At 40.3% G+C, this 26871-nt stretch overlaps 1 protein-coding gene across 2 annotated transcripts in view; it reads right to left on the bottom strand.

Annotated features, from left to right (window-relative positions):
* Nucleotides 1–26871, bottom strand: part of ZWILCH (zwilch kinetochore protein) — a 37538-nt gene that overhangs the window by 666 nt on the left and 10001 nt on the right. For both annotated transcript variants that reach the window (XM_034993843.1, XM_034993842.1), the window contains exons 5-18: nucleotides 23515–23714; nucleotides 22270–22340; nucleotides 21334–21489; nucleotides 19771–19842; nucleotides 15571–15664; nucleotides 15002–15051; nucleotides 13418–13523; nucleotides 12814–12893; nucleotides 10702–10858; nucleotides 10150–10178; nucleotides 8147–8283; nucleotides 6661–6756; nucleotides 5076–5188; nucleotides 1985–2100 (exon numbers count right to left, since the gene is read on the bottom strand). In XM_034993843.1, the coding sequence (XP_034849734.1) occupies nucleotides 2012–2100; nucleotides 5076–5188; nucleotides 6661–6756; nucleotides 8147–8283; nucleotides 10150–10178; nucleotides 10702–10858; nucleotides 12814–12893; nucleotides 13418–13523; nucleotides 15002–15051; nucleotides 15571–15664; nucleotides 19771–19842; nucleotides 21334–21489; nucleotides 22270–22340; nucleotides 23515–23714 (1450 nt within the window). In that variant the 3' untranslated portion in view covers nucleotides 1985–2011. The remainder of the gene's footprint in view (nucleotides 1–1984; nucleotides 2101–5075; nucleotides 5189–6660; nucleotides 6757–8146; nucleotides 8284–10149; nucleotides 10179–10701; nucleotides 10859–12813; nucleotides 12894–13417; nucleotides 13524–15001; nucleotides 15052–15570; nucleotides 15665–19770; nucleotides 19843–21333; nucleotides 21490–22269; nucleotides 22341–23514; nucleotides 23715–26871) is intronic.

Genomic DNA, 26871 nt, shown 5'->3' with positions numbered 1-26871 from the left:
GCTGTTAGGCATCTATTTCACTTTGCAAAAAAGGAATCATAGTGCACAAACTGTTTTGATAACTTGATTTTTTTTTCCTTCTAAAACTCTATCCAGAGGCGCCTGAGTGGCTCAGTCAGGTAGGCATCCAACTCTTTTGATTTTGGCTCAGGTCATGATCCCAGAGTCCTGGGATCGAGTCCCGTGACAGGTTCCCCCGTCATCGCAAAGTCTGCTTATCTCCCGCTGCCCCTCCCCCTGCTCATACTCTCTCTCTCTCTCTCTCTTAAATGAATAAATAAATCTTTTAAAAATATATAAAAATAGGGGCGCCTGGGTGGCTCAGTTGTTAGGCGTCTGCCTTCGGCTCAGGTCATGATTCCAGGGTCCCGGGATCGAGCCCTGGGTCAGGCTCCTTGCTCATCAGGGAGCCTACTTCTCCCTCTCCCACTTCCCCTGCTTGCGTTCCCTCTCTAGCTGTGTCTCTCTCTGTCAAATAAATAAATCTTTAAAAAAAATAAAAACTTAAAAAAAAAGTTTCCTTTGGAAAAAATAAATAAAAATAAAAATCTATCCAGAAACATTACTTTAATGTGGAAATAACTGCCATCCTAACACTGTCCTACACACAATGGACAGTCAATCATCTACAGATAACAGTCCTTTCAGGTTCTAAATTCTATCCGGCAACTAGGAAAATGCATTAGGTTGGTACCAAGTAAGTGAGCACATACACTTTTTTGAGATAAACTTTCTTGCGCTAAATTCAATTAACCTCAGTGAAATACCTCAAAGAAATATTATTTAATATCTTTTCTGTAACTAGATATTCAGGGTTTTTAAAATGAAGGTCCATTTTATTCTTTAATTATGATAAAATGCTAAAATTAAATAACATCTATTTATTTGGGGACAAAACATGGCTTAAGAAAGAATGATATGAAGCATTTTATTAATTACCAGATTCTACTGTTTCTGAAACACAAAAACAGTAAGACAGTAGAAAATGCTATTGCATTAATTCTCTTGGCTATCTCAAACATTTTAAAAAGGGTATTTACATCTGGGGCTTTAGCGCTACAACTGGGCTGGGGTAAAAGTGTTTTGTTCTTTTTAAATTTTTATTTAAATTATAGTTAATTAACATACAGTGCAATATTGGTTTCAGGAGTAAAATTTAATGATTGATCACTTACATATAACACCCTGTGCTCAACACAAGTGTCCTCCTTAATGCCCATCCCCCATCTAGCCCATCCCCCACTCACCTCCCTCCATCAACCCTCAGTTTGTTCTCTAATGTTAAGAGTCTCTCATGGTTCATTCCCCTCTCTTTATTTTCCCCCATCCCATATGCTCATCCGTGGTTTTTTTTTCTCTTATATTCCACATAGGAGTGAAATCGTATTCTCTGACTGACTTTTTCACATAGCATAATATACTCTAGTTCCAGCCATGTTGTTGCAAATGGCAAGACTTGGTCCTTTTTGATGGCTGAGTAATATTCCATTGTATATAGGAATGAAATAAAAATTTCATTTTACCCATTCATCAGTCGATGGACACTTGGGCTCTTTCCATAGTTTGGCTATTGTTGATAATGCTGCTATAAAATATCGGGGGGCTGGGGTAAAATTGCTTTTAACAGAACTTTGCTTTCAATGTCAAATCGACAGGCTCGTTCAGGGTTTTCCTCTCCCATCAATGTTTTTGAAATCAAACTCTCTACCACATATACAGATTTAAAATGCAAAGACATTACCACTCAAAAAAATGTTTTCGTTTCTCTGGTTTTAGGATTAACCTGACCTATTAAGGTGACTACAGAAGGTAGAAAGGAAATTAAAGACTTGCGTTGCTCAATAACATCTGGTAAGCCTCTTGCATGATTACTGAAAAATAATCCATATTCCAAATGGATTAAATCAACATTTCTGTTGTAGAAAAAACTGAAACATAAGATACTTAATACATTACAAAGGGGAACACAAAGCGAACATACTACCTTAACAGAGGACTCTATCAGCCGACTTCACTTGAAATGCACCTGGCTGCAGGTAACCAGGTTAGTAAAGGACATCCTTTCTTCCAGGCTACCATTCAATGTTAACTCAGAAACATCTGTAAACAGAGATCAGAACTGCTTACCAGCCTGCTGGCCTTTCTAGTATATACTGCTGAATGTTACAATAATCAAGAGGTAATCTGAATGACATGTGTCTTCTACTTTGAATTCATGAGACAAAACCCAGCAGGGACGATTCCTTTAAATAGTAAACCCTTTGTGCACTGAAAACGTGATTAAAGAAAATACAAAGCAGATTTTTTTTTTAATCCTGTATTTTTAATTTGGGAACCTACTGCTTTATCTTTGTGTCTCATCCACTGTGGTTAAACTCTTTTTCCAATCTTAACACATGTTTCAGAAACCAATTTCTACTTGGGATTTCTAGTCTTAGGGCCAGACACATACGCATTTTTTCCTCTGCTGAAGACTGTTGTATTTAAAAAATAAATGGTACAATTAACATTTAGATGAGATTATGTCCCCATTCTTGTGGGTCAACATTTTGGTTTCCACATTCTCACCATTCTCAACAATCATTTGCGGAGCACCCCCTGGGAGAGTGGCACTCTCCCGGACACTGATCTTCTCCCCTGTTCACTCCAAATCATTATTCTCTTCCCCATGACATTTCTTCTCAAGTCTTCCAGCTTTTGATCCCAATGTTTTACTCTACAATATCACAACATGAGATATCTTGAAAAGCTAGTAGTTGACCTAAGTGCTCAGTCCAATGAAGCAGAAAGTCTAACCTCTGAAATGCGTATGATGTTTGGCAAAAATAAATCATGACTGGGCTTTGATATTTACACAATTGGGTCTTTGAATAGCCCATACTGCTTATAACTGAGGGCCTCCTTCACCAGTGGGTCTTGCTTTGGGCTGAGGACTGAATAATTTCTAGATAAACACATCAAGAACATAAGATGGGGAGAAGAGGTTAAAAAGTTCTAGCCAAAATGGAGTATGAGTGCTTTCCCAAGCAAGCAAATATACGATTTCGTAAGAATTCCTATTTAAAAAAAAAAAAAATTCCTTATTTTCATAGATGGAGTCATTGGAACAATGCATCAATAAATTGTTTTAACTCTAACCAAAGTAAGTTTCACTCTTTTTTGAAATAATCTGCATCAAAGACTCTAGAAGTTACGTTCAATCTATTTCACTTATTCAGCATCATTGAAAAAGGTGTTTAATCTTGCATGAATTTCCTCATAAAACAGGTTTAATCTTTATGTACTAAAACTTACTTTAAACGGCATTTTCCAAAAATGTATCACATATGTTCATAGCTTTAAAACTTTATTTTTAATCATAAAATATAGGTCTTTAAAAAAGAAAAAACAAACCTGAAACAACACAGGTAGAGAAACAAAATGCTTAAATTGGTGGTTCTCAAACTCGTTGCACAACAGAATCCCCTGGAGAACGTTAAAAATCACTCATGTCCAGGCACCAGTTCCAGAGATTCTGATTTACTTGGTCTTGGTATTAAGACTTTAAAAAGCTCCCTAAATGATTTTAATGTTCACCCACAGCTGAGAACAACCCCTGCCCCCATCATGCCACACCTCTGGGTTACAATTTCATTGTATCCTTCCAGATCTTTTCTTATGCCCCATTCTCCATATTTTTTTCCACGCTTTTGCTACTGTAAACAATACCACACTTGTTCATAGGTCTTTTTCCACATGTCTGGTTTTATGTATGGAATAAATCCCCACTAGTAAAACTACTGGCCTACAAAATGTATTTTAAATTTGGGGGGATAGCGCTCTCCACAGGAACTGTACAGCCTTACACTTCAACCGGCAATGTGTGAGGCTGACCACCTCTTCACATCCTTGCCAGTACTATACACCAAACCTTTTGATCTTTGCTAATCTGCAGGTGAAAGATGGTATCTCTGGAATATAAATGTGCATTTCTCTTACTATAGGTGGGGCTGAGCACCTTTTATTTTGAAGATGACATCTGAATTTCCTTTTTAGTAAACTGTTCGTGTTACTTGCCCATTTTTCTATTGAGTTATTAATATATTTTTCTTACTGATTTAAGAGTTCTTTATATACTAGGCAATGTAGCCCCTTTTCTGAACATGAGCTGCAAATTAATTTTCCTTGTTGTTTTGCCCCTGGTATTTTTTTGTCATGCAGAAATTTTTCTAATTTTATATGGTTGATTTTCAAGCTTTATACCCTCCAGGTTTCATATCACACTTAGAAAAATTTTAACTGATGGTTCTCAGGAAAATTTTTCAGTTTTTTTAGGACTTTTACCGTACAGCCATATGAATAGAGAAGTTTCCATTATGCTTGAATCAAAAAATATTCTGGGGAGAAGAACAAACATTTTCTGGAAATAATTTTGCAAGGTATCAATCTCTAAAATAGAACTATTTGTATAGTTCTGCAGTTCAACAACCAGCAGCAGTGGCTGACCATAGGCCTTTGAAATCTTTTCAGATTCTGTCTTAAAGCTATCCGATTTGATTTTGGATAATCATCGCAATATCTGAAATGCAGCCATTTAAGACCTATACAACGAGAGGACTGCACCATGCAATCCACACACACGAAGATAAGAGTTTACAGGTGCTTGCTGAAGGAGAAATACTTGGAGCCAGCTGATTACGCCAGGGGCTCGCACACATTCTCTGACTGACTTGGGACCATATCTGACCGAACATTAGAAGTATCAACCCTCCTCCTGCCCCCCAGAGAAGACATTAGGGCAGAAATATCATCAATGAAAGAGTGCACAAAAGAATGAGCTGGAATTCCAACCTTATAATCTGTTTTTACTCCCTGTATCCCTATTGCTTGACCTCTTTTAATAAAAGTTCCTCTATCGAGGATAATGAGAAAAAGCACTCTTCCAGGGTTTTTTTTTCCAGAATAAATATGTTTTACACCTGCAGTTCAGGAAAATCCTTTAAAACTGAGCATGAGAGCTATCATATGTGCTAGTAAAGATTCTGTTTCTCTTCTATTGGCAGAACTTATCTGAACAGATGAAAAACCATCTTTACCAGATTTGTGGAAGCTCAGATGGTCTACAGGTGCGCTGTCACTCAGCTGCCAAACTGTTTTCACCTTCTTCTGACCACCACTTATTTCCACTTGCCATTTCTGTGGCTTCTCACTAAGGAAAGAAAAAACATCAAAGGGGGAAAAAAAAGCCCGAGTTATTTCCTTCCTTATTTCTTCATTTCCTTCCTCCCTCCATCCCTCTCTCCCTTCCTTCCTTTCCTCCACACTCATTAGAGAAATCCTGATGTGAGAGGCACAGAAGAAGAAGAGACGAACAGGCTGCAATTCTAAATTTTGGGTTTTGAGTCCGAACTACCTACGGGACACTGACGTTGGGCATTCACATCTAACAGGCATCCAGAAACACGGCCTGAAGCTCAGGAGCTAGAGACATGAGTTATGAATCATCATTAGCACAGAGGAAGCGAGGCCTTTAGTATGAATACAATCAGCCAGGGAAGACGGAAAGAAAGAAGAAAAGGAGAGAGAAGGTGGAGTTCTGGTGAAAACCTGTATGAAAAGCAGGCAGAGGAAGAACTTGAAGAGAGATCTACTCTCAGTCTTGCAGGTACACCAGAGAGATAGTTAAAATTAAGACAGAAGCTACATCACAGAAATGAAGCAAAGGAATAGGTCCAAGAAAGGAATAGTGTTAAATGCCAAACAACCTCGTGAGTGCTTACTTGTAAGGAGAAAGAATTGGTGGGCCAGCTAATGACACAAGGGGCTAAAACATACTTTTACTAGAAAGTTGTCCACCAGATTTGGCAATTAGGAGGCCACTGGGGACCTCTGCCAGACCAGTTTCAAGGAATGACAAGGTTTGGCCAAGAAGGAACCAAACTGAGGGCGGGTATAAACAGAGTGGCTTGGGTAGAAGAGAAATTTCAAGTACATTGCATGCAGAGGGAAGAGTCAGGGAGACCATCATTGGAGGCAACCTCAGAGTCTATGTGGATGACCAATCTGTCACCTTAGCCTCACAGTCCCCATACCTCCCCAATCCCAAACCCTCTCACTCCCACAGCCATACCCTTGACTTTGTCATCATTACCCTGATCACTTCCTTCCCAATCTGTCATTTCCCTTCTGGCTATATTTTCTGCCCTATACTGTGAAGGAATTACAGATTGAGAGAAAAAATGAAAGACTAGAGGTCCACAGATAGAAAGAGAAAAGACAAAAGAAAGTCTGGGAGAAGAAAGAGGGGGAACTCCTATCAGATGATAGTCAAAGAGCAAGAAAGAGATGATTAAGGTTTCAGAGGTGGAGTAGCTCTTGGTCATGAGATCCCCAGAGGAAGGACACAGAAACTGCCCAGGAATTATAGCCAGGCTTAAAGTATAATTTTTTTTTTTAAAGATTTATTTATTTGAGAGACAGAGAGAGAGAGAGAAAGAGTACATGTGCACAAGTAGGGGGAGGGGCAGAAGAAGAGGGAGAGGGAGAAGCAGACTCCCCACTGAATGAGGAGCCAGACATGGGGGCCTGATCCCAGGACCCTGAGATCATGACCCGAGCCAAAGGCAGACAGCCACCCAGGCACCCCCCTTTAAAGTATAATTTAATTACTAAATTGCTGACCTTTGATATAAGCTTTTTACAGCAGTTGGTCTGACTGGCAGCTGAAAAATGTGTTGCTCATCAAGAGGATTTTGTTTGTAATATTTTACGCAGGATCTAAAACAAACAAACAAACAAAAACCAACAACAACAACAAAAATGGACCTCTTTTGGAAAAAAAATGTCCCTTGGAGATAAAGGCTTTCTGGTAATCTGAAGCTCATATGGGAAACTTTTTATCCAGTACCACTAACCAAAACAACAACAAAAGAATAATTTCAGGGCCACAAAAGTAAACAAACAAAACAATGCCCCCTCCCCCAACACAAAAGTTAGGTCACTTTTGACTCTGAAAGGAAATCTCATTCAATTTTTTTCTCCAATTTTTAAAAATCAATAGAAGACATATTTCTCACAAATATAAAATATACTTAAGTTGAGCCAAAGTAAAGGCATGAGTGGGGAGAAAGAGGTTATCAGAAAAAGAAAAGCAAAAGAGAGACAATGATATAGCTTCCATGGTTTTCAGACTCTGGGGAATTAAAGAGTTAACTCATTTACCCTATTCATCTTTTTTTTTTTTAAGATTTTTATTTATTTAACACAGAGGGAGAGAGCGAGGGCAGGAACACAAGCAGGGGCAGCGGGAGAGGGAGAAGCAGGCTTCCCGCCGAGCAGGGAGCCCGATGCAGGGCTCGATCCCAGGACCCCGGGATCATGACCTGAGCCGAAGGCAGACGCTTAACGACTGAGCCACCCAGGCACCCTACCCTATTCATCTTTAATGAAAATAAATCTTTTAGATTCTGTAAACAACAATAATTTCAAACTTTTCCCTGTACAACGGAGACAAATTCTGATTTTGGGAAAGGCCATGGTACATTTCCTTCCACAGGGAAAAAGCCAGCCCTTCCCCCGGATGGTTCACTCATTCCAATGTGAAGCTTCAAATACACGTAAGACACCAGCAACCCACGTAAGAGGATAGTTCCAAACTGTTTCTGGTCAAACTGATCAGCAGAATCTCTAAAATTATAGCAGCGCTGTTGACAGAGGTATGGTAATAATAGGTGGTTCCATTCAATTACCACATGGAGATCTAGCAATGATTCGTTTGGCCCCAACGTATAAGGATAGAAAGAAAAGAAAAGGAAATACTCATAAAGCACCTATTAGGTGTTGGGTACTTATACACAGGCCATCATTTAACCCCAACAACCAACACATGAGGTTATTAGTTCCTGTCTCTAGATGAGAAAACAAGATGCAGCGAAAGGAAACTTCCTCAGGAAGTCAGAAAGTGCTAGAGCCAAGTGTCGAACCTGAGTCCTTCTAAATCCAAAGCCTTTCCCTTCCTCCGACAGGGATTGAGAACCCTTCTGCGACTGTGAAGACACACTGTACAGATTCCAGCCTAACTGATAATAAAAACTGCACAAATTTCGGTTCCAGCTATTTCACAAGAGAATTCATGTTCATGTGACGGGAACAAGAGAGCAATACTTACTGTGTTAAAGCAAAGAGGAGCTCGTGTTGGGGCTTAATGAAAAGCATGCAACTGACTAATATTTCTAGAATATGGTGGAGTTTTTGAACACGACACACCTGTTCTTGTATATCTACTGATGGAGTAATGAAATATTCCTGGAATGAAAAACAGTATAAGCAAAATAGGGAGTTAAAGAACAAGAACAATCTTTACAAAGATTGCTATGCTTGCTAAACCTCAACGATGCTTGATCAATGCGGGGGGGAAAATGGAGGCAGCCAGGGAGAAATTTACCACCTTTCAATATTATTCTTCAGACTAAACTATACGTGAAGTCGTTACTGAGAATGTTCTCAGCAAACCGTTACATTCTCTGGTCTAAACAAATCCAAGAACTGCCTTATCAAGGAGGCCTGAGTGGGGTAACTAATACCACCCATCGAGCTCTCCAGATGGAATGACTGGCAAATCCACAAGATAATTCTTAACCTCAATACCTTTACCGGGTTGACGGAAGTGTCCACCTCTAAAAATAGGTAACAAGTACCAAGAAATTAATCAAGTGTATTGATAAGCTTCCACTCATCTATCATTGGTAAAGTGGTACAACCGTTTAAAAAAAGAAACTTGGCAATGTATGTCAAGCATCATAAAATGCTCAGACATCCTATTTCTGAGAACAGCTCCTAAGGAAATAGTCCATGGTAAATATGGTAGGTGGAATTCTATGATGGCCCCCAAGATTCCCACTGCCTGATGTACACATCTTGTATAATCCCTTCCCCTTGAGTGAGGCCAGAACTTGTGAATATGATGGGATGTTACTTCCATGATATGTTCACTAGATGACTGCCTTTGAATTAATCAAAAGGGAGATTATCACCTGGTCATCACTATGACCTACCTAATCAGGTGAGACTTTTAAGAGAAGGTGAAGCATTAGAGATCCTGTTGGCTCTGAAGAAACAAACTGCCCATCCACAAGCAACCCCTAAAACCTGAGACTGACTGTGGGCCAATAGCTAGGAATAAAATGGGAACTTTGGTCATCAGGCCACAAGGAAATGAATTCTGCCAACCACAAATGAAAGAACTGAGGAGTAGATTTTCCCCTAGTCAAGCAGGGGGATGACACCTTGATCTCAGCCTTGTGAAACCCTAAGCAGACGACCCAGGTAAAATGTACCGCATGCCCAACCCCGGGAAACTGTGATATAATACATCTGTGTTCGTTGACGCTTCTAAGTTTGTACTCCAGGAGTCCCCCCTTTATCCAAGGTTTCACTTCCCATGGTTTCAGTCCTCCTGAAAGGTCAACAGTGGTCTGACACTAGGTCACAACACCTACGTCGTTCACCTCACTCGATCTTTTGGCACTGCATCATCTCACATCACAAGACCGGTGAGCATAGTAAGATATTTTGAGAAGGACAGAAACCATACAACTTTTATTTCAGTATATCATTATAATTGTTCTATTTTTAGTTGTTGCTGTTAATCTCTGACTGTGCCTAAACTTTAGGATAGGTAAGTGTGTACAGGAAAAGACACAGTATACATAGGATTCAGTACTGCCCATGGTAATCCCTCATGGACAGGTGGGGACTACTGTGATTTGTTTTGCAGTAACAGAAAACGAATACCGTAAGGAAAAAGCATCAGAATCATTTGAAATAGGAGAGGACTTGTTTAAAAAGACATATTCTTGAGCCCCAGGCCAATGGAGTCACTAGGGCCCAGGAATTAGCAATTCAATAAGCCTTCAAGGAGATTCTCCAAGCTTAAGGACCACTGTGTCAAAAGTTTGGAGTCAAACCATATTAAAATAAAAAACAGGCAAATGAAATGACTAGGGGGGATTCATGAAAATAAGGAGTACTTTACCTGTTATTTATTTATCTGTCTACTTATCTACCTGTTTCCTAGATCCTAGGACAGCGGCTAGCACAAATAGGTATTTAGTATCTACAGGTAGAATGAATAAAAGAAAAATCAACTTTAAAATAAAAAACCAAACTCACCAAATGATTCAAAGATGCAAGTTCCTGACCTAGTAAGAAAAAACACATAAATGCAAATAAGCTTTGGGTATTGTTTATTACTTGATAAGGAACCTAAGTAAAATTTTTCAGAGTTCATATATACAAGGGATGCTCAAGCTAAATAGTTCCTCAGAAATGGCCAAATTTTCTGGCATGTTATACATTAAATATATATTAATACTACTCTAAAATGATCACAGCTTGCCTCTAATAAAAACAACCAAGTGTTGGGTATTAAAACAGCATCCCACAAAAAGGTTTTTTTTTAATTTACTACACCAACCTTGTAGGATCTCAAAATGTTTGAACTCAAAACACAACCAAACAAAAACTAGAGTTCTATTTAATCGAGTATCTCTATCAGGAAGGAAAATAAATGTCAGAGAACAGAAGTGCTAATCTCCCAGTGAACCAGAGCCAAAGCCAGAGCTATAAATGACTAGGGCCAAGTAGAAAGAGAACATCTGAGAATACCTATGGCTGATGACTGTGAAGTGCTTTTTAATTTTTTGAGCTGGGAAAGGGACTCACCTATGAAAAAACTGATATAATCTTTCTTTAGTTTGTCCAGACCAATTTCCAAAAGCATCTTGACTGGAATAGTCCCACTGAGAGCAACTGTGTCCATGGTTCCATGATAAGACTGATGAATCAGCTTACTTAGTAAACTGTTACTCCCACTATGGAGCTAGAAATAATAAAAAAATATATATACCATAAATAAAAATATAAACAAATCCAATAAACAAAAGAGAAGCAAACTGCATTAGCTATGAGCTAAAAATGATAAGCGTGCATTTTAGTCTCCTGATACCATAAATTGTTTGAATAAAAAGTTATAAACATGCCCATTCCTGAAGTGTCATTCCTATATGATTTGCTTTAGTCCAAAGCAACTATAAAGAGGTTCAACTGATCACCCCCAGATACAATTCCACCAAAGAGAAGACAGAGTTGGTCCTCTGAAGCTTTGTAACTAGGACTCCCTTCCTCCTAGCTCATTAAGTGCTCCTGGGCATCCTTCCCAACACTGAGCATCTTCCTCTGCACAGAACACCTGCTACTTCGGGACAACTCCCACCCTCGCTGGTCTCTACATATATCAGAAGGCACTCCTTGGCTACAATATCTCACATACTAACTAGATCATCTGCAAATCAAGAAGGGCTGTGAACTTACAGATCTAACGCATGTACCAAATATTAAACACTTCGTTTTAAAGATACCTGAAATACTGGACATTTTCTCACTGTCTGTCATCTCTAAGCTCCATCATAACCTTTGGCGTTTCCCTTGTTTTAATAAAAATGATTTCCGTGTTGTTTGCACTCATTGCACATGGCAGGGATATACTGGCAAACGTCTCACAAACACAGAAAGTCGCATGAGAAAACCAGAATGCCTACAGCCACCACTGCCCAGTGAGGGGCAGCACTCACATGCCTCCGCTTTGCAGCGGGTCTCTGTGCACGCCCATGAAAGTTTCTAAGTTTTGGAGTTATGAATTGGCAGCTATGAATTTCAAAGAATTCCTATGAAATGAGGAATCTTTTGGTTTCTAGTTTTTTACTTAGCTTTTTCTTGATCGTAAAAGCACAAGTACATTGTGGAAAATCCATAAAGTGTAGAAATGTAGAATGCAGTTGGAAAAACTCATTTGTAACCCTAGCACCAGAGGCAACTGCTTTAACGTTTTGGTATATTTATTCCCAGGTTTTTCTCTCCAAAAGTTACTTTCTTTATGCAATAATGTATAGTCCTTTCTTTTTACTGCAGACTGTAAGCACTTCACATCATCTGTCAGTATCATTTTAGCAACAACCACATATGCCATTATGAGGCCATATCATTATTTACTTAGTCCATTAACGGGCAATTTAGGTTATTCATAACTTTTTGCTACTATAAATGAGGCTGTGGTGACTATTCTAACACATAAAATCTTGACACATATTCCTATGTATGAGCTTAGGGTGGATCCTAAGAAAAAAACTAATGATTTAAAGGGCATGCATAATACATTTTGAGGATCTCAATGTATTATCCACAATTGCTTCATAGAGAATATCGCAATTTGTGCTCTCATCAGTAGTATGTGAGAATGATCATTCACAGCAACAACTACAGTACTAGTATCTTACACATACTGAACACTTAATTATGAGATGGGTGCTAGTTGCATTACATGAATTAAATTATTCAGCCCTAATGAGGTGCCTGGGTGGCTCAATGGGTTAAGCGTCTGCCTTCGACTTAGGTCATGATCTCAGGGTCTTGATATAAGGTCTTGATCTCAGGTCTTGATATAAATCAAGAGCCCCACATCGGGCTCCCTACTCAGCAGGGAGCCTGCTTCTCCCTCTCTCTCTGCTACTCCCCCTGCTTGTGCTCTCTCTCTCTCAAATAAATAAATAAAATCTTAAAAAAAAAATTTTTTTTAAGCCCTAAAACAACCCTATGACGTAGGTACTTTTCCTACCTCTACTGTACAGATGAGGATGCTGGGGCATAGAGACGTAAAGAAACCTGCCCAAGCTTACGCAGCTAAGAGCGTAGCAGGGCTGGATTCAAACTCAGGCAGTCTGTTCCCAGGCCTATGCTGTGCAGCTGAAAACGTGTTCTAACGCACACTATTAAACTTACCCATGGCTGTATAACACCACGTTGTAGACTCTGGATGATCAATGTGAAACACTTCACCAAGTCTTGATATGAAATCACACCTTGGAAAACAAGTCAGTCCAACATTACTTTTCTGGTATTTTTGCAGATCAAATATATCATCCATCTTAATAGACAAATAAATAGAAGTATCTGTACTTTATAGGTGGGGGAAGGGGAAAGAAATTAAAGGCAAAAAAAAAAGATTTAACACATTTCTAAAGTAAGAGAGTAAACTCACTGTCACAAAGTAACACAGTGCAATATTAAGGAATATCTTTTCCTTTTGCTAATAATTATAATGCCACTAAGGTGGAGGTGTTTATTCATATAAATGTAATATAAAAGCCACCTATGTCTTATGCTCAAGGCAGGAGAGAAGAACAGACTCTATGAATTGCCTTATCTTAGTACAATTCTTGAGTAGAATGTGCCAATTTATTATTGAAATGAATTTGAGAAAATAGGAACCAGCCTTCCACGCAAGACTAGTAGTACACTAGTCCTGTATTATTTTCAAAGACTTAAAAGTAAACCTAACAAATGACAGGAAACATTTTATTTCACAGTCATGACAGACACCTACTACCACTCATTTTGAACCACAGCTGCTCAGCAAAATCCAGATCCCCCCGTACTGTGAAGAGACATTCGATGGAGCGATCAACCGCAGCAGTGTCATGCTTCACTGTCTGAAAAAGCAGCGTCAGAGAGTGACTCAGTTTATTAAGCAAGAAGAGGAATAGTTCAAGGCCAGTGAGCTTTCAAATGCTGCTCTGAGAAAACGGGGATCCACACATGGGAATGAATTTTCTACACCTTCATTCAATCGTGAGGAGAGATCAATCAAGTGACAGTGAAAAATGGGACCCCTAAAATTGTTATACAAGTGTGATGCCTAAAAGCAAGCATTCAACTTTCCTTCGATGCAAAAATACTTAAATGACATTTGTCTCCATTTTCCTGTTTCATCAACTGACAACCTATTTAGCTTAATTTAATGATACCAGGAAAGGCATATTAACATATCACCTCATAGTATATTAGTATAATAATACCATCTAATAGCATCTTGACTTGGTCATTTCTGTTTCCCTGCAGTTGATCAATTAATAATACGTACGTACTAGTTCTCTTCAATAGCATTTCTTAGTTCTTAGGTAAAACAATCACCAGTGCTGACATTAAAGACCAACAAAAAACTACCCTTAAAATGCTGCCTTAGCTAACAGACACATGAAAAAATGTTCATCATCATTAGCCATCAGGGAAATCCAAATCAAAACCACACTGAGATACCACCTTACACCAGTTAGAATGGCCAAAATGGACAGGGAAAGAAACAACAAATGTTGGAGAAGTAGTGGAGAAAGGGGAACCCTCTTACACTGTTGGTGGGAATGCAAGTTGGTACAGCCACTTTGGAAAACAGTGTGGAGGTTCCTCAAAAATTTAAAAATAGAGCTACCCTATGACCCAGCAATTGCACTACTGGGTATTTACCCCAAAGACATAGATGTAGTGAAAAGAAGGGCCATATGCACCCCAATGTTCATAACAGCAATGTCCGCAATAGCCAAACTGTGGAAAGAGCCGAGATGCCCTTCAACAGATGAATGGATAAAGATGTGGTCCATATATACAATGGAATATTACTCAGCCATCAGAAAAGATGAATATCCAACTTTTACATCAACATGGATGGGACTGGAGGAGATTATGCTAAGTGAAATAAGTCAAGCAGAGAAAGTCAATTATCATATGGTTTCACTTATTTGTGGAACATAAGGAATAACATGGAGGACATTAAGAGAAGGAAGGGAAAAATGGGGAGAGGGAATTGGAGGGAGAGATGAACCATGAGAGACTATGGACCTGAGAAACAAACAGGGTTTTAGAGGGGAGGGGGGATTGGTTAGCCCAGTGATGGGTATTAAGGAGGGCACGTACTGCATGGAGCACTGGGTGTTATACGAAAACAATGGATCATGGATCACTACATCAAAAACTAATGATATAATGTATGGTGACTAACATAATAAAAAAAAAAAAAAAATGCTGCCTTAGCTATACCAGATCCACTTGAAATAGTAGGACATGAAGGATAGCAGTACAACCAAATTTTAAAAGCTATTTCAGTGCACATTTCTAACTGACAAGAATTGCTTACCTCTGTGTCTTTTTTTGTAGAATCACTAAATCCATCCAGCTTATTTAAGTCTAGAAAGTAGAAAAGCTTGTTAACTCTAGATTTTATTTTTCTGCTTTCTAAATTATTTCCATCCTAATCCTATTTTCAAATGGTAAATGAGGACAGTAGAAGTATAACCAGGGATTTTAGCAAATTACTTGACTCTACTGGAGGTTATGATGTACATCCACCAGGTAGGAGTGCGGGGATGAATTGAGATACAGTGAAAGCCCCTGACACACAACGTTGGGCACATGGTAGGTGCTCAAAGGTTTCTGTTCCATCCCTCTTTTCCTACAATCTCAAATACAGCTGTGGTATATAAAATTTAAATTCAATACTACTCTTAAAATTACTTAGACCTCTACTGTTAGTAATTCAGAACAAATCTGTCCCTCTGACCATGAGAGACCTCACAGCTTTATAAATTTCCCAACCAAAAAGAATACCAAGCCTAGAAAGACAACTTATTTTTAAATTTAGAAAGTATAAATTCTCAACTAAGAAAAATCAACAATATACAGAGCATGAGTTAGGAAAATAAAGACCATTCAGAAATTCCTGCACAAGTTCAACAGCAGATTTTACTTCCAGAGGCTCAGGCCATTCCGTTACACCAGTCCGCAAACCATCAGCCAAAACCTAAGGGAGATTAAAAAAAAAAAGAAATCCAAAAATTTTTTAGCAAAAAAAAGATAGTTTAATCAGTAGGAATATATTTAATAATAATACCAGTCATTATAACATTTCTTGAACATTTAACCATGTCAGGAACAGTTCTAAGTGTTTTATATGTAGAATGGTATTTAATCCTCACAAAAACCCCATCAGGCAGATATTACCATCATCCCCCATTTCACTGAGGCCAAGAGAGGTAAAGTAACTTGCTCAGGATCACACATTATGACACTGCCAAGACACACACCCAGCAGTCTGGTACCAAAGATGGCGTTCTAAGGGTGATGCCACGTGCGTCAGTGCTACCGAGGATTCCAGACTAATGAACCTGCCCTGAAGACACTTGGAATTTTGGTTAAAAAAGACTGATAATCCAGGTGTAATAATCAGGCAACAAAAAACGTGAAACTGAATGGAAGTTTATATAAAAATAACATAAATGTATATGCCAACACATACAGTATCTACACCAAAGGAAAGGGAGACCAGAATAGCCAGGGGCACAATGTGAAACATCAGCTGCACGCAAATGTGGGGACCAGGAGCTGCACAGCAGGGACGGAGCAAGGAATAACATGAAGAGGGTGGGGCGAGGTCCAGCCGTGGTGGAGAAAACACCTATGGAACAGTGGGAAATGAGATTAGAAGGAACAGGGGCTAGACATATCTTAAAGCCTGAAAAGATTTTTTTACTTCATATGAAAGACAACAGCCATTGTTGATTTTTTGGCAGGAACATGACATGATCAAGTTGTTAAGAATTCGTGTTAGAAATACCCAGGATGGATTCTAAGGAAGAGAAAGTACAATGTTTCTCAATAGAGGTGATATCATTTTCCACCCCCGGGGGGGGTCTTTGGAAAAATGTGCAGATAGTTTTGGTGTCACAATGACTGGGGGTACAAGGGCACTTTGAGTATTTAGTTTGGTAGGGGCCAAGGATGCTAAGCATCTTGCAATGTATACAATGGTCCCAAAGCACAAAAAATGGTTCTGCCTAAAACGCCCATAGTGTCCCTGTTGAGAAACAATAAATGACCATCAGAGTGGTCCAGGAGGCAGGTGATAAGAGCTTTAACTAAGATGGGCAGTGAGAAAAAGCTTAAAGGAAAAAAAGAACAGTTTATTAGAAAGGGAGGGAGAGAGGAAGGGAGATGTGGAAAAAATAAAAGAAAAAATCCTAGCTATTTACAAAAGTACAGGGGACTAGCTTGGAAGAGATTATGGCCATCTAAGATTCTGTGAATTTATAAGGGAGGTTATCACAAAACATGGACTTTCAAGTCAGATGGACAGGCATGCGTTTGAATGACAGACATGTATTTGAATCAGGTCTTCCACTTAGCAACTGCTGATGTCTCCAGCAAAATAACTGATCCATCCAGCACCACCTGCTTGGCACACAATGGCAGCTTCCAGTTGTGGTGGTTATGATGAAGGATAGTTGGAAGGCAGACAGGCAGGAACAAGGGGCCCTGCCGTAAGAGGAAACCACCCGTAAAAGGATTTTACACCACCTTGGAAGGAGCCCTCCATTCTTTGTGATAGATAGGGGACATGTGATAGATAGGGGACAAAAATCTGATTGGATGACAGGTGCAGGGAGGGTTAGTCAGGTTAAAACAGCCGGCTAACAAGCCCATAAAAATCCCTAGACTGAGAAACTCTGGCGGCCACCTTCTCGGGTCCCCTCCCTCTTTGGGAGCTTTGTACTATCACTCAATAAACCTTGCTTTGCTGCCCACCACTCTGTCTGTCTACCTTTTCATTCTTCGAAGCAGCGTGACCAAGAACCAGGGCCCGGAAGGAGAAAACATCCTTCCGTGTTAGTGTGGTGGTAGCAATAGTTCTTACTAAACTAAAATAGAAGGTTTCTAAGGGCACCTGGGTGGCTCAGTTGGTTAAGCGACTGCCTTCGGCTCAGGTCATGATCCTGGAGTCCCGGGATCGAGTCCCACATCGGGCTCCCTGCTCGGCAGGGAGTCTGCTTCTCCCTCTCCCACTCCCCGTTTGTGTTCCCTCTCTCGCTGTGTCTTTCTCTGTCAAATAAATAAATAAAATCTTTAAAAAAAATAAAATAAAATAAAATAAAATAGAAGGTTTCTAGCCCGGGAAATCGAAGGAACAGTGGAACCACAGACAGAAATGGGGGGGAGGGGTGGTTTCTCTGAGAGGATCTTGTCCGGAGAAGATCTCAAGTTTCATTTCGGAAATACTGTTTGAGGCAACAGCCCTCTACTCAGCTGGGAAATAATTTGGTGGAAGTGGGAAGGAAGAGGAATGGTATCAGCTTGAAGAAGACAGTCTGGAGTTCCCTCAGAAAGGCATTAGCCAAATCCCTGAGTGACAAGCTCTCTGCCAGGGTGTGGAGAGAGAAGGGTAGAGACATGAGGAGAGAAGTGTGATGGAAGCCCACAGGAAGGGTCCTGAAAGAGGAGCTTTCCAGAGAGAAAGTTGAGAAAAAAATACCAGGTTGTATACAAAAAACAGGGAAATAATAATCGGAAGTGAAATATTAGAAATGCTTGGTACTGTGCCAAATGCTGCAGGCAGAGTACCTGTCACTCAAGTCTAGGAGGGGAGACAGAGAAGCAAACAGATCACTGTGTTTGATAACAGGAAGTGTAAGTAGAGCGCTCTCGCAGCACAAAGCACAGGTAGCATTAGCCATTCTGGGGGATCAGTGCAATCATCCTAGGTGAGGATGTCACAGAGAGCTCATCCAGCACGGGGGGGGGGGGGTGGAGGGAAAGGGCATGCTAGGGAGAGCAAGACGCACTCACCACAAAGTGACAGCGTGACAGGACCAAGGTACAATAAGCAGGCCAGGGTTAGGGGTTCAGTGGGAGTAGAAGTAGGGTGTGAGATTAAGCTAAAGAAGTAAGTAGGAGCTAATAACATGAAAAGATGCTCAAAGTCAGTAAGCCATCAGGGAAATGCAACTCAGAACCATGAGATACCACTTCATCCCCACTAGGATGGTGAAAATAATTAATAATAATCATAATAAAAAGGCAATACCAAGTGTTGGCAAGGATATGGAGAAACTGGAACACACACTGTTGGTAGGAATGTAAAATCGTACAGCCACTTTGGAAAACAGTTATAGTTTGGCAGCTCCTCAAAAGCTTAAACACAGTTATCACACTGACCAGCAATTCCACCCAAAAGATGTGAAAACATATGTCCCATAAAACTTGTACAAGACTGCTCATGGCAGCATTATTCATAATAGTCAAAAAGCGGAAACAACAGAATTGTCCATCAGCTGGTGAGTGGATGAGCGAAACGTGGTATAGCTATACAATGGAATGCTATTCGCCGATAAAAGGAACAAAGTACAACAAAGTATTAACAAAGGTTAGTGGCCGCGGGGCTGGTGGGGCTGGGAGGTGACTGCTAATAGGTACGGGTTTCTTTTGTTGAAAATGCTCCAAAATTATATATGGCCACGGTTGTACAACTCTGTAAGTATCCTAAAAACCACTGAAATGTGCACTTGAAACAAGTGAATTTTATGGGATGTAATTTATATCTCAATAAAGCTGTTAAAAAAAAAAGTAAGTAGGGCAGTGACTGGATAGAAATGGTTCTCTATGCCAGGCTAGGACATTTCAAATTTCTACTGCATTAAAATGAGGCACCCCCTTGAGATTCAGTTTGTAGAATAGAGTAAAACTCACTGAGACATAAAATTCTTGAAACACGTGCTCACTAATCCTTAGCATGAATCAAAATCCCAGTTATCAATAAGCAGATTATACATGCATTTGGAATAAATTGGCAGCTGACCCACCTAAAAAGAGGGGAATCCATTGTATGAATAGAAACCGAATACTCCAGTAAAAAGGGGGAAGAAGTGTAGCTCTTAACTAACTAATGCTCCCTGTGATTATAAGGACAACTACCATGCAGTAAAATCATACTGTCCAAATTGCCGAGATTATCTACTGAATTCGTAACATTTGGAATAAATCTTGAACACAAAACAAAGTAACAATGATATTAACAAACATTTTTATGAAAACATAAAATTTAATACAAGTCACAAATTCCAGAAGGATACTCACAAGGAGAAATTTCAGTTCTCTTTGAAGATGATTCAAAGGACCTCTGGGCTCTCCCGATTCCACTTTAATATTCTAAAAAGTTCCCAAAGTCAGTTTTCACTGGTAATGCCATCTTCTCTGCATAGTGGTCACAGTTACTTGCATTTCAAACTCCCCACACATTAAAAAATATATTTCATAAAGCATTAATGAACTGAATAAGTAGGTAATACTCCATTTAGAACATCACCCCCAGAGATACCACAGATCCTGCTCATCCCAATAAGTAACCTAAACTCATGCTACCAACGCCTCTCTCTATACCCTGATTGTGCCTACCTGGAACAACTGCTCTCCTCATACCCTCTTCTCCTGCCCTTTCCCACTGAATTTCCAAAAGAAAGTGGGAGAAATGTAAATAAATACATCTTAACACCCAGTGACAAACTCAGCATTACCACATACCAAAAATAACCACCCTCTAATAAATATGTTCAATAGACTCCTTCTAGCTAAACCAACAATGTGCTGTCTTAGCCAGAGGTCAAAGTTTTAGGAACTTTCTAAAACCTTAAAAAAAAGGGGGATAAAAGGGGAAAAAAGTAAATGCCATTGTATGTAAATTCCTATTGCAGGAAAAGAAAAGCATTAAGAATATAATTATCCAGGGGCGCCTGGGTGGCTCAGTTGGTTAAGCGACTGCCTTCGGCTCAGGTCATGATCCTGGAGTCTCAGGATCGAGTCCCGCATCGGGCTCCCTGCTCAGCGGGGAGTCTGCTTCTCCCTCTGACTCTCCCCCCTCTCATGTGCTCTCTCTCATTCTCTCTCTCTCTCAAATAAAAATAAATAAAATCTTTAAAAAAAAAAAAAAGAATATAATTATCCATAATCCCACGACCCCAAGGGAGCCACAATTAACACTATCCAGGCATCTGTGTACACAGTTTTCAAAAACATAGTTGAGATCCTACTGTATATATTATTTTGTCTATTTTTCTTTTGTTTGCTTAACAATAAGCATTTATTATCATTAAAGACACTTTAAATCATGATATTTAAAGAATGTATAATATTTCACCAGGGAAGTCTATTTTAAGCACTTCCCTATTAAACAGTCAGGTTTGTTTTTAATATTTTGGACACAGTTATTATCACTGTGTGGAATATCTTTGCACATATATTTTTGCTACCAATTCCGATTAACTTAAGACAGATTCTTATAAATGTAAATATAAGGTGAAATGCCTTAATAGTATAATGGTTCTTGATGTGTTGTCAATATTTGCAATCTTTTAAGAATAGCAAAAATAAGTCACTTTGATGATTTCACTTGGATCCCAACTCAAGAGACTTTATTAATGGCTAGAAAATTCTAAAGTTACATAATGGCTACTGTGGGCAACTGACAGATGAGGTCACCTGGCCAAACCTCCACTGGATGCCCCAGTGAGACTTCAGGAGTCAACTGGGCCTCTCAGAACCATCCAGCAGTGCTGGGGCTGGAAGTATGCAGCACCAGTAGCAAGCAAGTTAAAAGTAAATCCACACTGAGTAAACTCTACACAAAACAGGGTTCACTCTTACCAGAGCTGCAGTTGAAGAAAGTGGGGGGGTTTGAAGAATCTCATCCACAGGACTCCACGAAATATCCAAAGTGATTGTAGTTTGTGATGCAGCAAGTGTATCATCCAAGGCTGTGGACTTAAAGAGCTCATACTGGGCGGAGCCCCTGGCTGTTACCTGAAAAGAGCATATCCGCCCACCATTAGATACGCTTTCACGTGGCCAGAGGCCCGTTATCAAAACTACCTTGGTTGGGCACCTGGGTGGCTCAGTTGGTTAAGCGACTGCCTTCGGCTCAGGTCATGATCCCAGGGTCCTGGGATCGAGTCCCGCATCGGGCTCCCTGCTCTGTGGGGAGCCTGCTTCTCCCTCTCCCACTCCCCCTGCTTGTGTTCCCTCTCTCGCTGTGTCTCTCTCTGTCAAATAAATAAATAAAATCTTTAAAAAAAAAAAAAACTACCTTGGTTTTGGGCACCTGGGTGGCTCAGTTGGTTAAGCGACTGCCTTCGGCTCAGGTCATGATCCTGGAGTCCCGGGATCGAGTCCCGCATCGGGCTCCCTGCTCAGCAGGGAGTCTGCTTCTCCCTCTGACCCTTCCCCGTCTCACGCTCTCTCTCTATCTCATTCTCTCTCTCAAATAAATAAATAAAATCTTAAAAAAAAAAAAAAACTACCTTGGTTTTTTTTCCCAGCAGAAGAAATAGTGCCATACTTTTATCCCAAATGGAAAAATAACACAATTCTTTTTCATTACAAAGACTGGCTAAAAGGCAAGGCAGAATCTATTTTCAGTCATTAGCTGAAATGAAAATCAACACAAAGATTTTGATACTACCAAAAAAAAAACAACAACAACATGTAGTCATATTAGGAGTGAAAAAAAACCCCACTGAACTAGGGAGGCAGGTCCATAACAGTCTAAAGAAACTAATGTGAGCAGAAGAGAGAAATACCTACCGTAGATAAGTGATGTCTTTTCTTATGTGAACTTTTCAGGTCTTCAAGATTTACAGAGTAATTTTTATCAGCTGTAAGACATAAAAGAAAAAATAATTTTAAAGGTACAATTCAAAATTAGACTGTTAGAGTTGGAAAATGACAACCCCTCAAACTCTGAGGGTACCACAACTTCACACTAGTAACAGATGACATTAAATTTTAAATCCAGATGACATCTTGACAAAGGAAGGAAAGTGGAACAGAGGTCAATACTGAAACCATGCCCCATTGAGTTAATGAGGTTGAAACACAGCAGAAAATTTAAAGCTGGTTTTCAGAGACCTGTTTCTCTCTAATCAGCTACTGTGTCTTTTCAGAGACCCCACTGGCTGTCTCTGCGGAAGCCTGGACTCAAGGTCCATTGATATGGCTCCAGCCTATGAACAAGCAAGGCTCTGCATCCCTTACCCGAGATAATGAGCCCAAGACCCCGTCATCCAGTTTGCACGGGCTCATGGAGCATGCCCATAGTTCCTTCTCCTTGTCCTAAGATAACCTCCTGGTGTCTGAGACTGAGTCATGCCTTGTTCTGGTGTTAATCTCCACCCCAAAGTGAACATGGGATAGATGTTACCTATGTTTGCCCAATATGCATGCTCCATCCTTCCTCATGAATAGTCACAAACTTCCCCCTCCCTTTTCATCAATATGTATGCAATCTCAACCCCTCGGATCATAAAACTTGCTCAGTCAGGAAGACAGATTTGGGAATACTCCCCTGCCTGCCCTCTCGACGGGCTGCCTTTCTGATTATACAACTTTCTCTGCTTCAAACTCAGTGACTCAGAGATTTGGTTTACTGCACATTGGATACAAATCTGATTTCAGAGTTTAGTAAGAATCCTACTACCAAAAATATAATTAAACATCTACTGTGAGATTGGAATTATATTGTCATTATATTTCATTTTTTTATCCTCCAATGAAAATTTCCAAAAATACACACATATAAACCAAATGAAACCCAAATAAAACTAACAAACAAAGCCATAAACTCCTGTTCAGATTTCTGGAGATCTGTTTCTGGAATACCTCCTACATGCCGCAAGTTACACACCAGAGTAGGTTCCTGGTGGCTAACAAGTTCCACTGTGTGCACTTCCCTCTTCAAAATATGTTTTCAGTAAAAACCACAACACAGTAACAGCACAAATAAATAAATGCACACCCCCCTCCATAAATGTAAGATGAGTGAGCTCTCACCTTTACAACTGACTGTATATAAGACAATTCCTGTAATGCTGTTATTTGTGGTGACAAGCTCAGCTCCCAGCCAACAGGTCCCTTCAGGATCTGAACTGTCACACCTTACCCACAGGGGAGGAAGGGCAGTAACTGGATGATTAATCTTCAAGTGGGTCATATTAGGATTGTGAGCCATGGTGTAAAGTCCAATTAACTGCCTTGAAAACAAGAATAGGAAGAATAAACTGTAAGTAGAAACTGTCCATCAATCAAGTTTTCTTTTCCAAAGATATCATGAAGGGCATCTACGATTCTGACACTGACTGATTTTACTTCTGGTCACCAACTAAGATTCTGCACCCACCTCTAATGTGTGGGGTTTTTCCTCATACCAAGTAATTTTCTGACACCAGCTGGGTGTCCTACAATTCAACCCAATTCTGATTCTATTTACCCAGAGACAGCATCAGATGCCACAGGTTAAGGGCTCAATCCTACAAGACGCACCCCAGCCCATCGCCACCCACCTTTAGATGCCAAAGGCAAGTCCAGGTTGTCACCCGTGCTTCTGACTGACCAGATATAGATCAGAGGTTCCAACAACCTCCTCCTTGGGTTCAACTGATTTGCTAGAGCGACTCACAGAACTCAGAAAAGCACTTTACTTACTAGATCACTGGTTTATCATAAAAGGTTATAACTCAGGAACAGCCAGATGGAAGAGATGCACAGAGCAAGGTATGGGGAAAGAGTGTAGAGAGCCCATGCCCTCTCCTAGTGAGCCACTCTCCCCAAATCTCCACCTGTTCACCAACCCAGAGGTTCTCCAAACACTCTCCTTTTGGGTTTTTATGAAGCCTTAGTCACATAGGCATGAAATGATTAATCACCGGCCATTGGGGACTGAACTCAACCTCCAGTCCTCCTCTCCTCTCTGGAGGTAGGGGTGGGGCTGAGTGTTCTAACCCTCTAATCACAGGGTTGGTACCCTGACAACTCTCCGCCCCAAGCCACAAGTTACCTAGGGGCTTTCCAAAAGCCACCTAATTTTTTTTTTTAAAGATTTATTTATTTGAGAGAAAGAGAGAGCGCATGTTCATGTGAGCAGGGGGAGGGGCAGACAGAGAGGGAGAGAAAGAATCAATCTTCAAGCAGACTCCCACTGAGCACAAAGCCTGATGCAGGGCTGGATCCCAGGACCCTGAGATCATGACCTGAGGGGAAAATAAGAGCTGGCCACTCAACTGACTGAGCCACCCAGGTGCCCCCAAAAGCCACCTCACTAACATAATAAAAAACACCTTCCTCTTTCTCCTCACTTAGGAAATTCTAAGGGCTTTAGGAACTCTGTGCCAGGAACAGTGGACAAAGACCAAATACGTTTCTAATTATAAACTCCAATACCCAGTATCCCAGAAACAAAAGTCTGGAAATTAAGTGGCAAAATACATAAATATTTCACCCAGTGAAGAATTGGGAGAAGGGCACACCAGGCAGATGAAGACACACGCACCTGCAAGTGAGGAGAATGGCGCTATCTACAAGTGGGGAGTCCAATAGGGTGAGGGTAGAGGTTCAGTAGGAGGGAAAGTAGGCTGCGAGATGAAGCAAAAGAAATAGGTAGGATATGTTAATTATATTCAATAAAGCTGGGGCAAAAAAAAAAAGCCAATAAGCACATAAAAGATGCTTGAGGTCATTAGTCATTGGAATACTTAAGAAAACTGCATACTCGGGGCGCCTGGGTGGCTCAGTCCTTAAGTGTCTACCTTCAGCTCAGGTCATGATCCCGGGGTACTGGGATCAAGCCCCGTATCGGGCTCCCTGATCCGCGGGAAGTCTGCTTCTCCCTTTCCCACTCCCCCTGCTTGCGTTCCCTCTCTTGCTGGGTCTCTCTCTGTCAAATAAATAAATAAAATCTTAAAAAAAAAAAAAAAAAGAAAACTGCATACTCTGTGAATGAGTATGAATAATAGTACTGTAAGTGTTAAACTTCCAGATTTTGGTCATTGTTCTGTGTTTACATAAGAGAATATACTTGTTCTCAGAAAATACACAGTGAAATATTTAGAAGTAAAGGAGCACAGTTTCTCCAACATTCTCTCAATATTTCATTTAAAAAAATGTGTGTGGGTGATAGGAGTATGTTATATAGGTGGCAGAGTGGGGGAGGACGAGGAGGAGGAGGAGGAGGAGGAGGAATGAGAGAGAGTCACAAAGCAGATGTAGTAACATGTAAATAACTGGTGAATCTGGGTCAAGGGTACACAGAAGTTCTTGTGCTATTCCTTCAACTTTTCTGTAAATTTGAAAGTGTATCAAAATTAAAAGTTGCCCAAAAATGTATCTTGAAATTTTTCAGAGATGAAAACTTAATTTATTACCAACAGATGTTCAACAAAGGAAGTTCTAAGGGATTGTACTTCAGAAAGGAAATACAATAATCCCAAAAGGAAGGTTCCAAATGCAAAGCAAGGCAATGATAAGCATATGGATAAATCCAAACAAACACTGGATGGAGAAAACAACACCAATAAATAATGTTTAAGTTGTCGGGGAGAAAAGAAAAAAGGCCAAACATGACTTAAAATCAAGAAGCCATAAAGACTGATAAATTTAACTACAGAAAAATGTTACAAGCTTCTACCTAGCAAAACAAACAAAAACCACCATGAAGGAGAGTCACTTTGTGAATATTATTACTAGAGTCCTTACGGTCCAATGTTATTATTTATATGACTATATCCTCCAGAACTCCTTGACGGCAATAACTTTGGTTGTGGAGGCGAGGGGGGCCAGCTGGGGAGAGCTGCCCGCAGCTACACAGTGGGGAGGCAGGAAGTGAAGCTGGCCAGGCAGATGGGGGCGGCAGGCTTTCTACCAGGGGCACTGCTGGCGTCGGGATAGGATAATTCCTCCTTGCGCAGGAGAGCCCAGTGCACTGCAGGACATTCACTAGCCACAGCCCTGGCCAATCACTCCCCTCAGTCACTGTAACAACCAAAAAGTATCCCTGCGTATTTCCAAATGCCCACTGGGAATGGCTCCCCTGGTGGAGGAGCTCTGGACTGGACAGTGAAGGTTCTTATGTGTCATTCAAAAGAAATTTGGATTGTATCATGAGGCAACAAGAACCAGCGAAGGATTTTTAAGCAAGGAAGCAACACAATCAGGCTTTCAGTGATTTATGAAGATCTCTGGCGGCAGCAAGGAAGAAAGACTGGAGGGGAACCAAATACAACGAAAACAATTGAGAAGCAAGAACAAACAGTACGGGGGAGTAGAGAAAGGGACCACGACATGGTCTTCTTGGTCATGCTTGGGACACCTATAGGATATTCAAGTAAAGCTATCCCTGGAGAGACGATGGACTCT

Source organism: Mirounga leonina, unplaced genomic scaffold (assembly GCF_011800145.1).
Source record: "Mirounga leonina isolate KUSES-001 unplaced genomic scaffold, KU_Mleo_1.0 Mir_91, whole genome shotgun sequence".
In the NCBI taxonomy this organism is placed as follows: domain Eukaryota; kingdom Metazoa; phylum Chordata; class Mammalia; order Carnivora; family Phocidae; genus Mirounga; species Mirounga leonina.
Note: the sequence above shows the minus strand (reverse complement) of the source record. Positions and strands in the feature narration are given on the sequence as shown.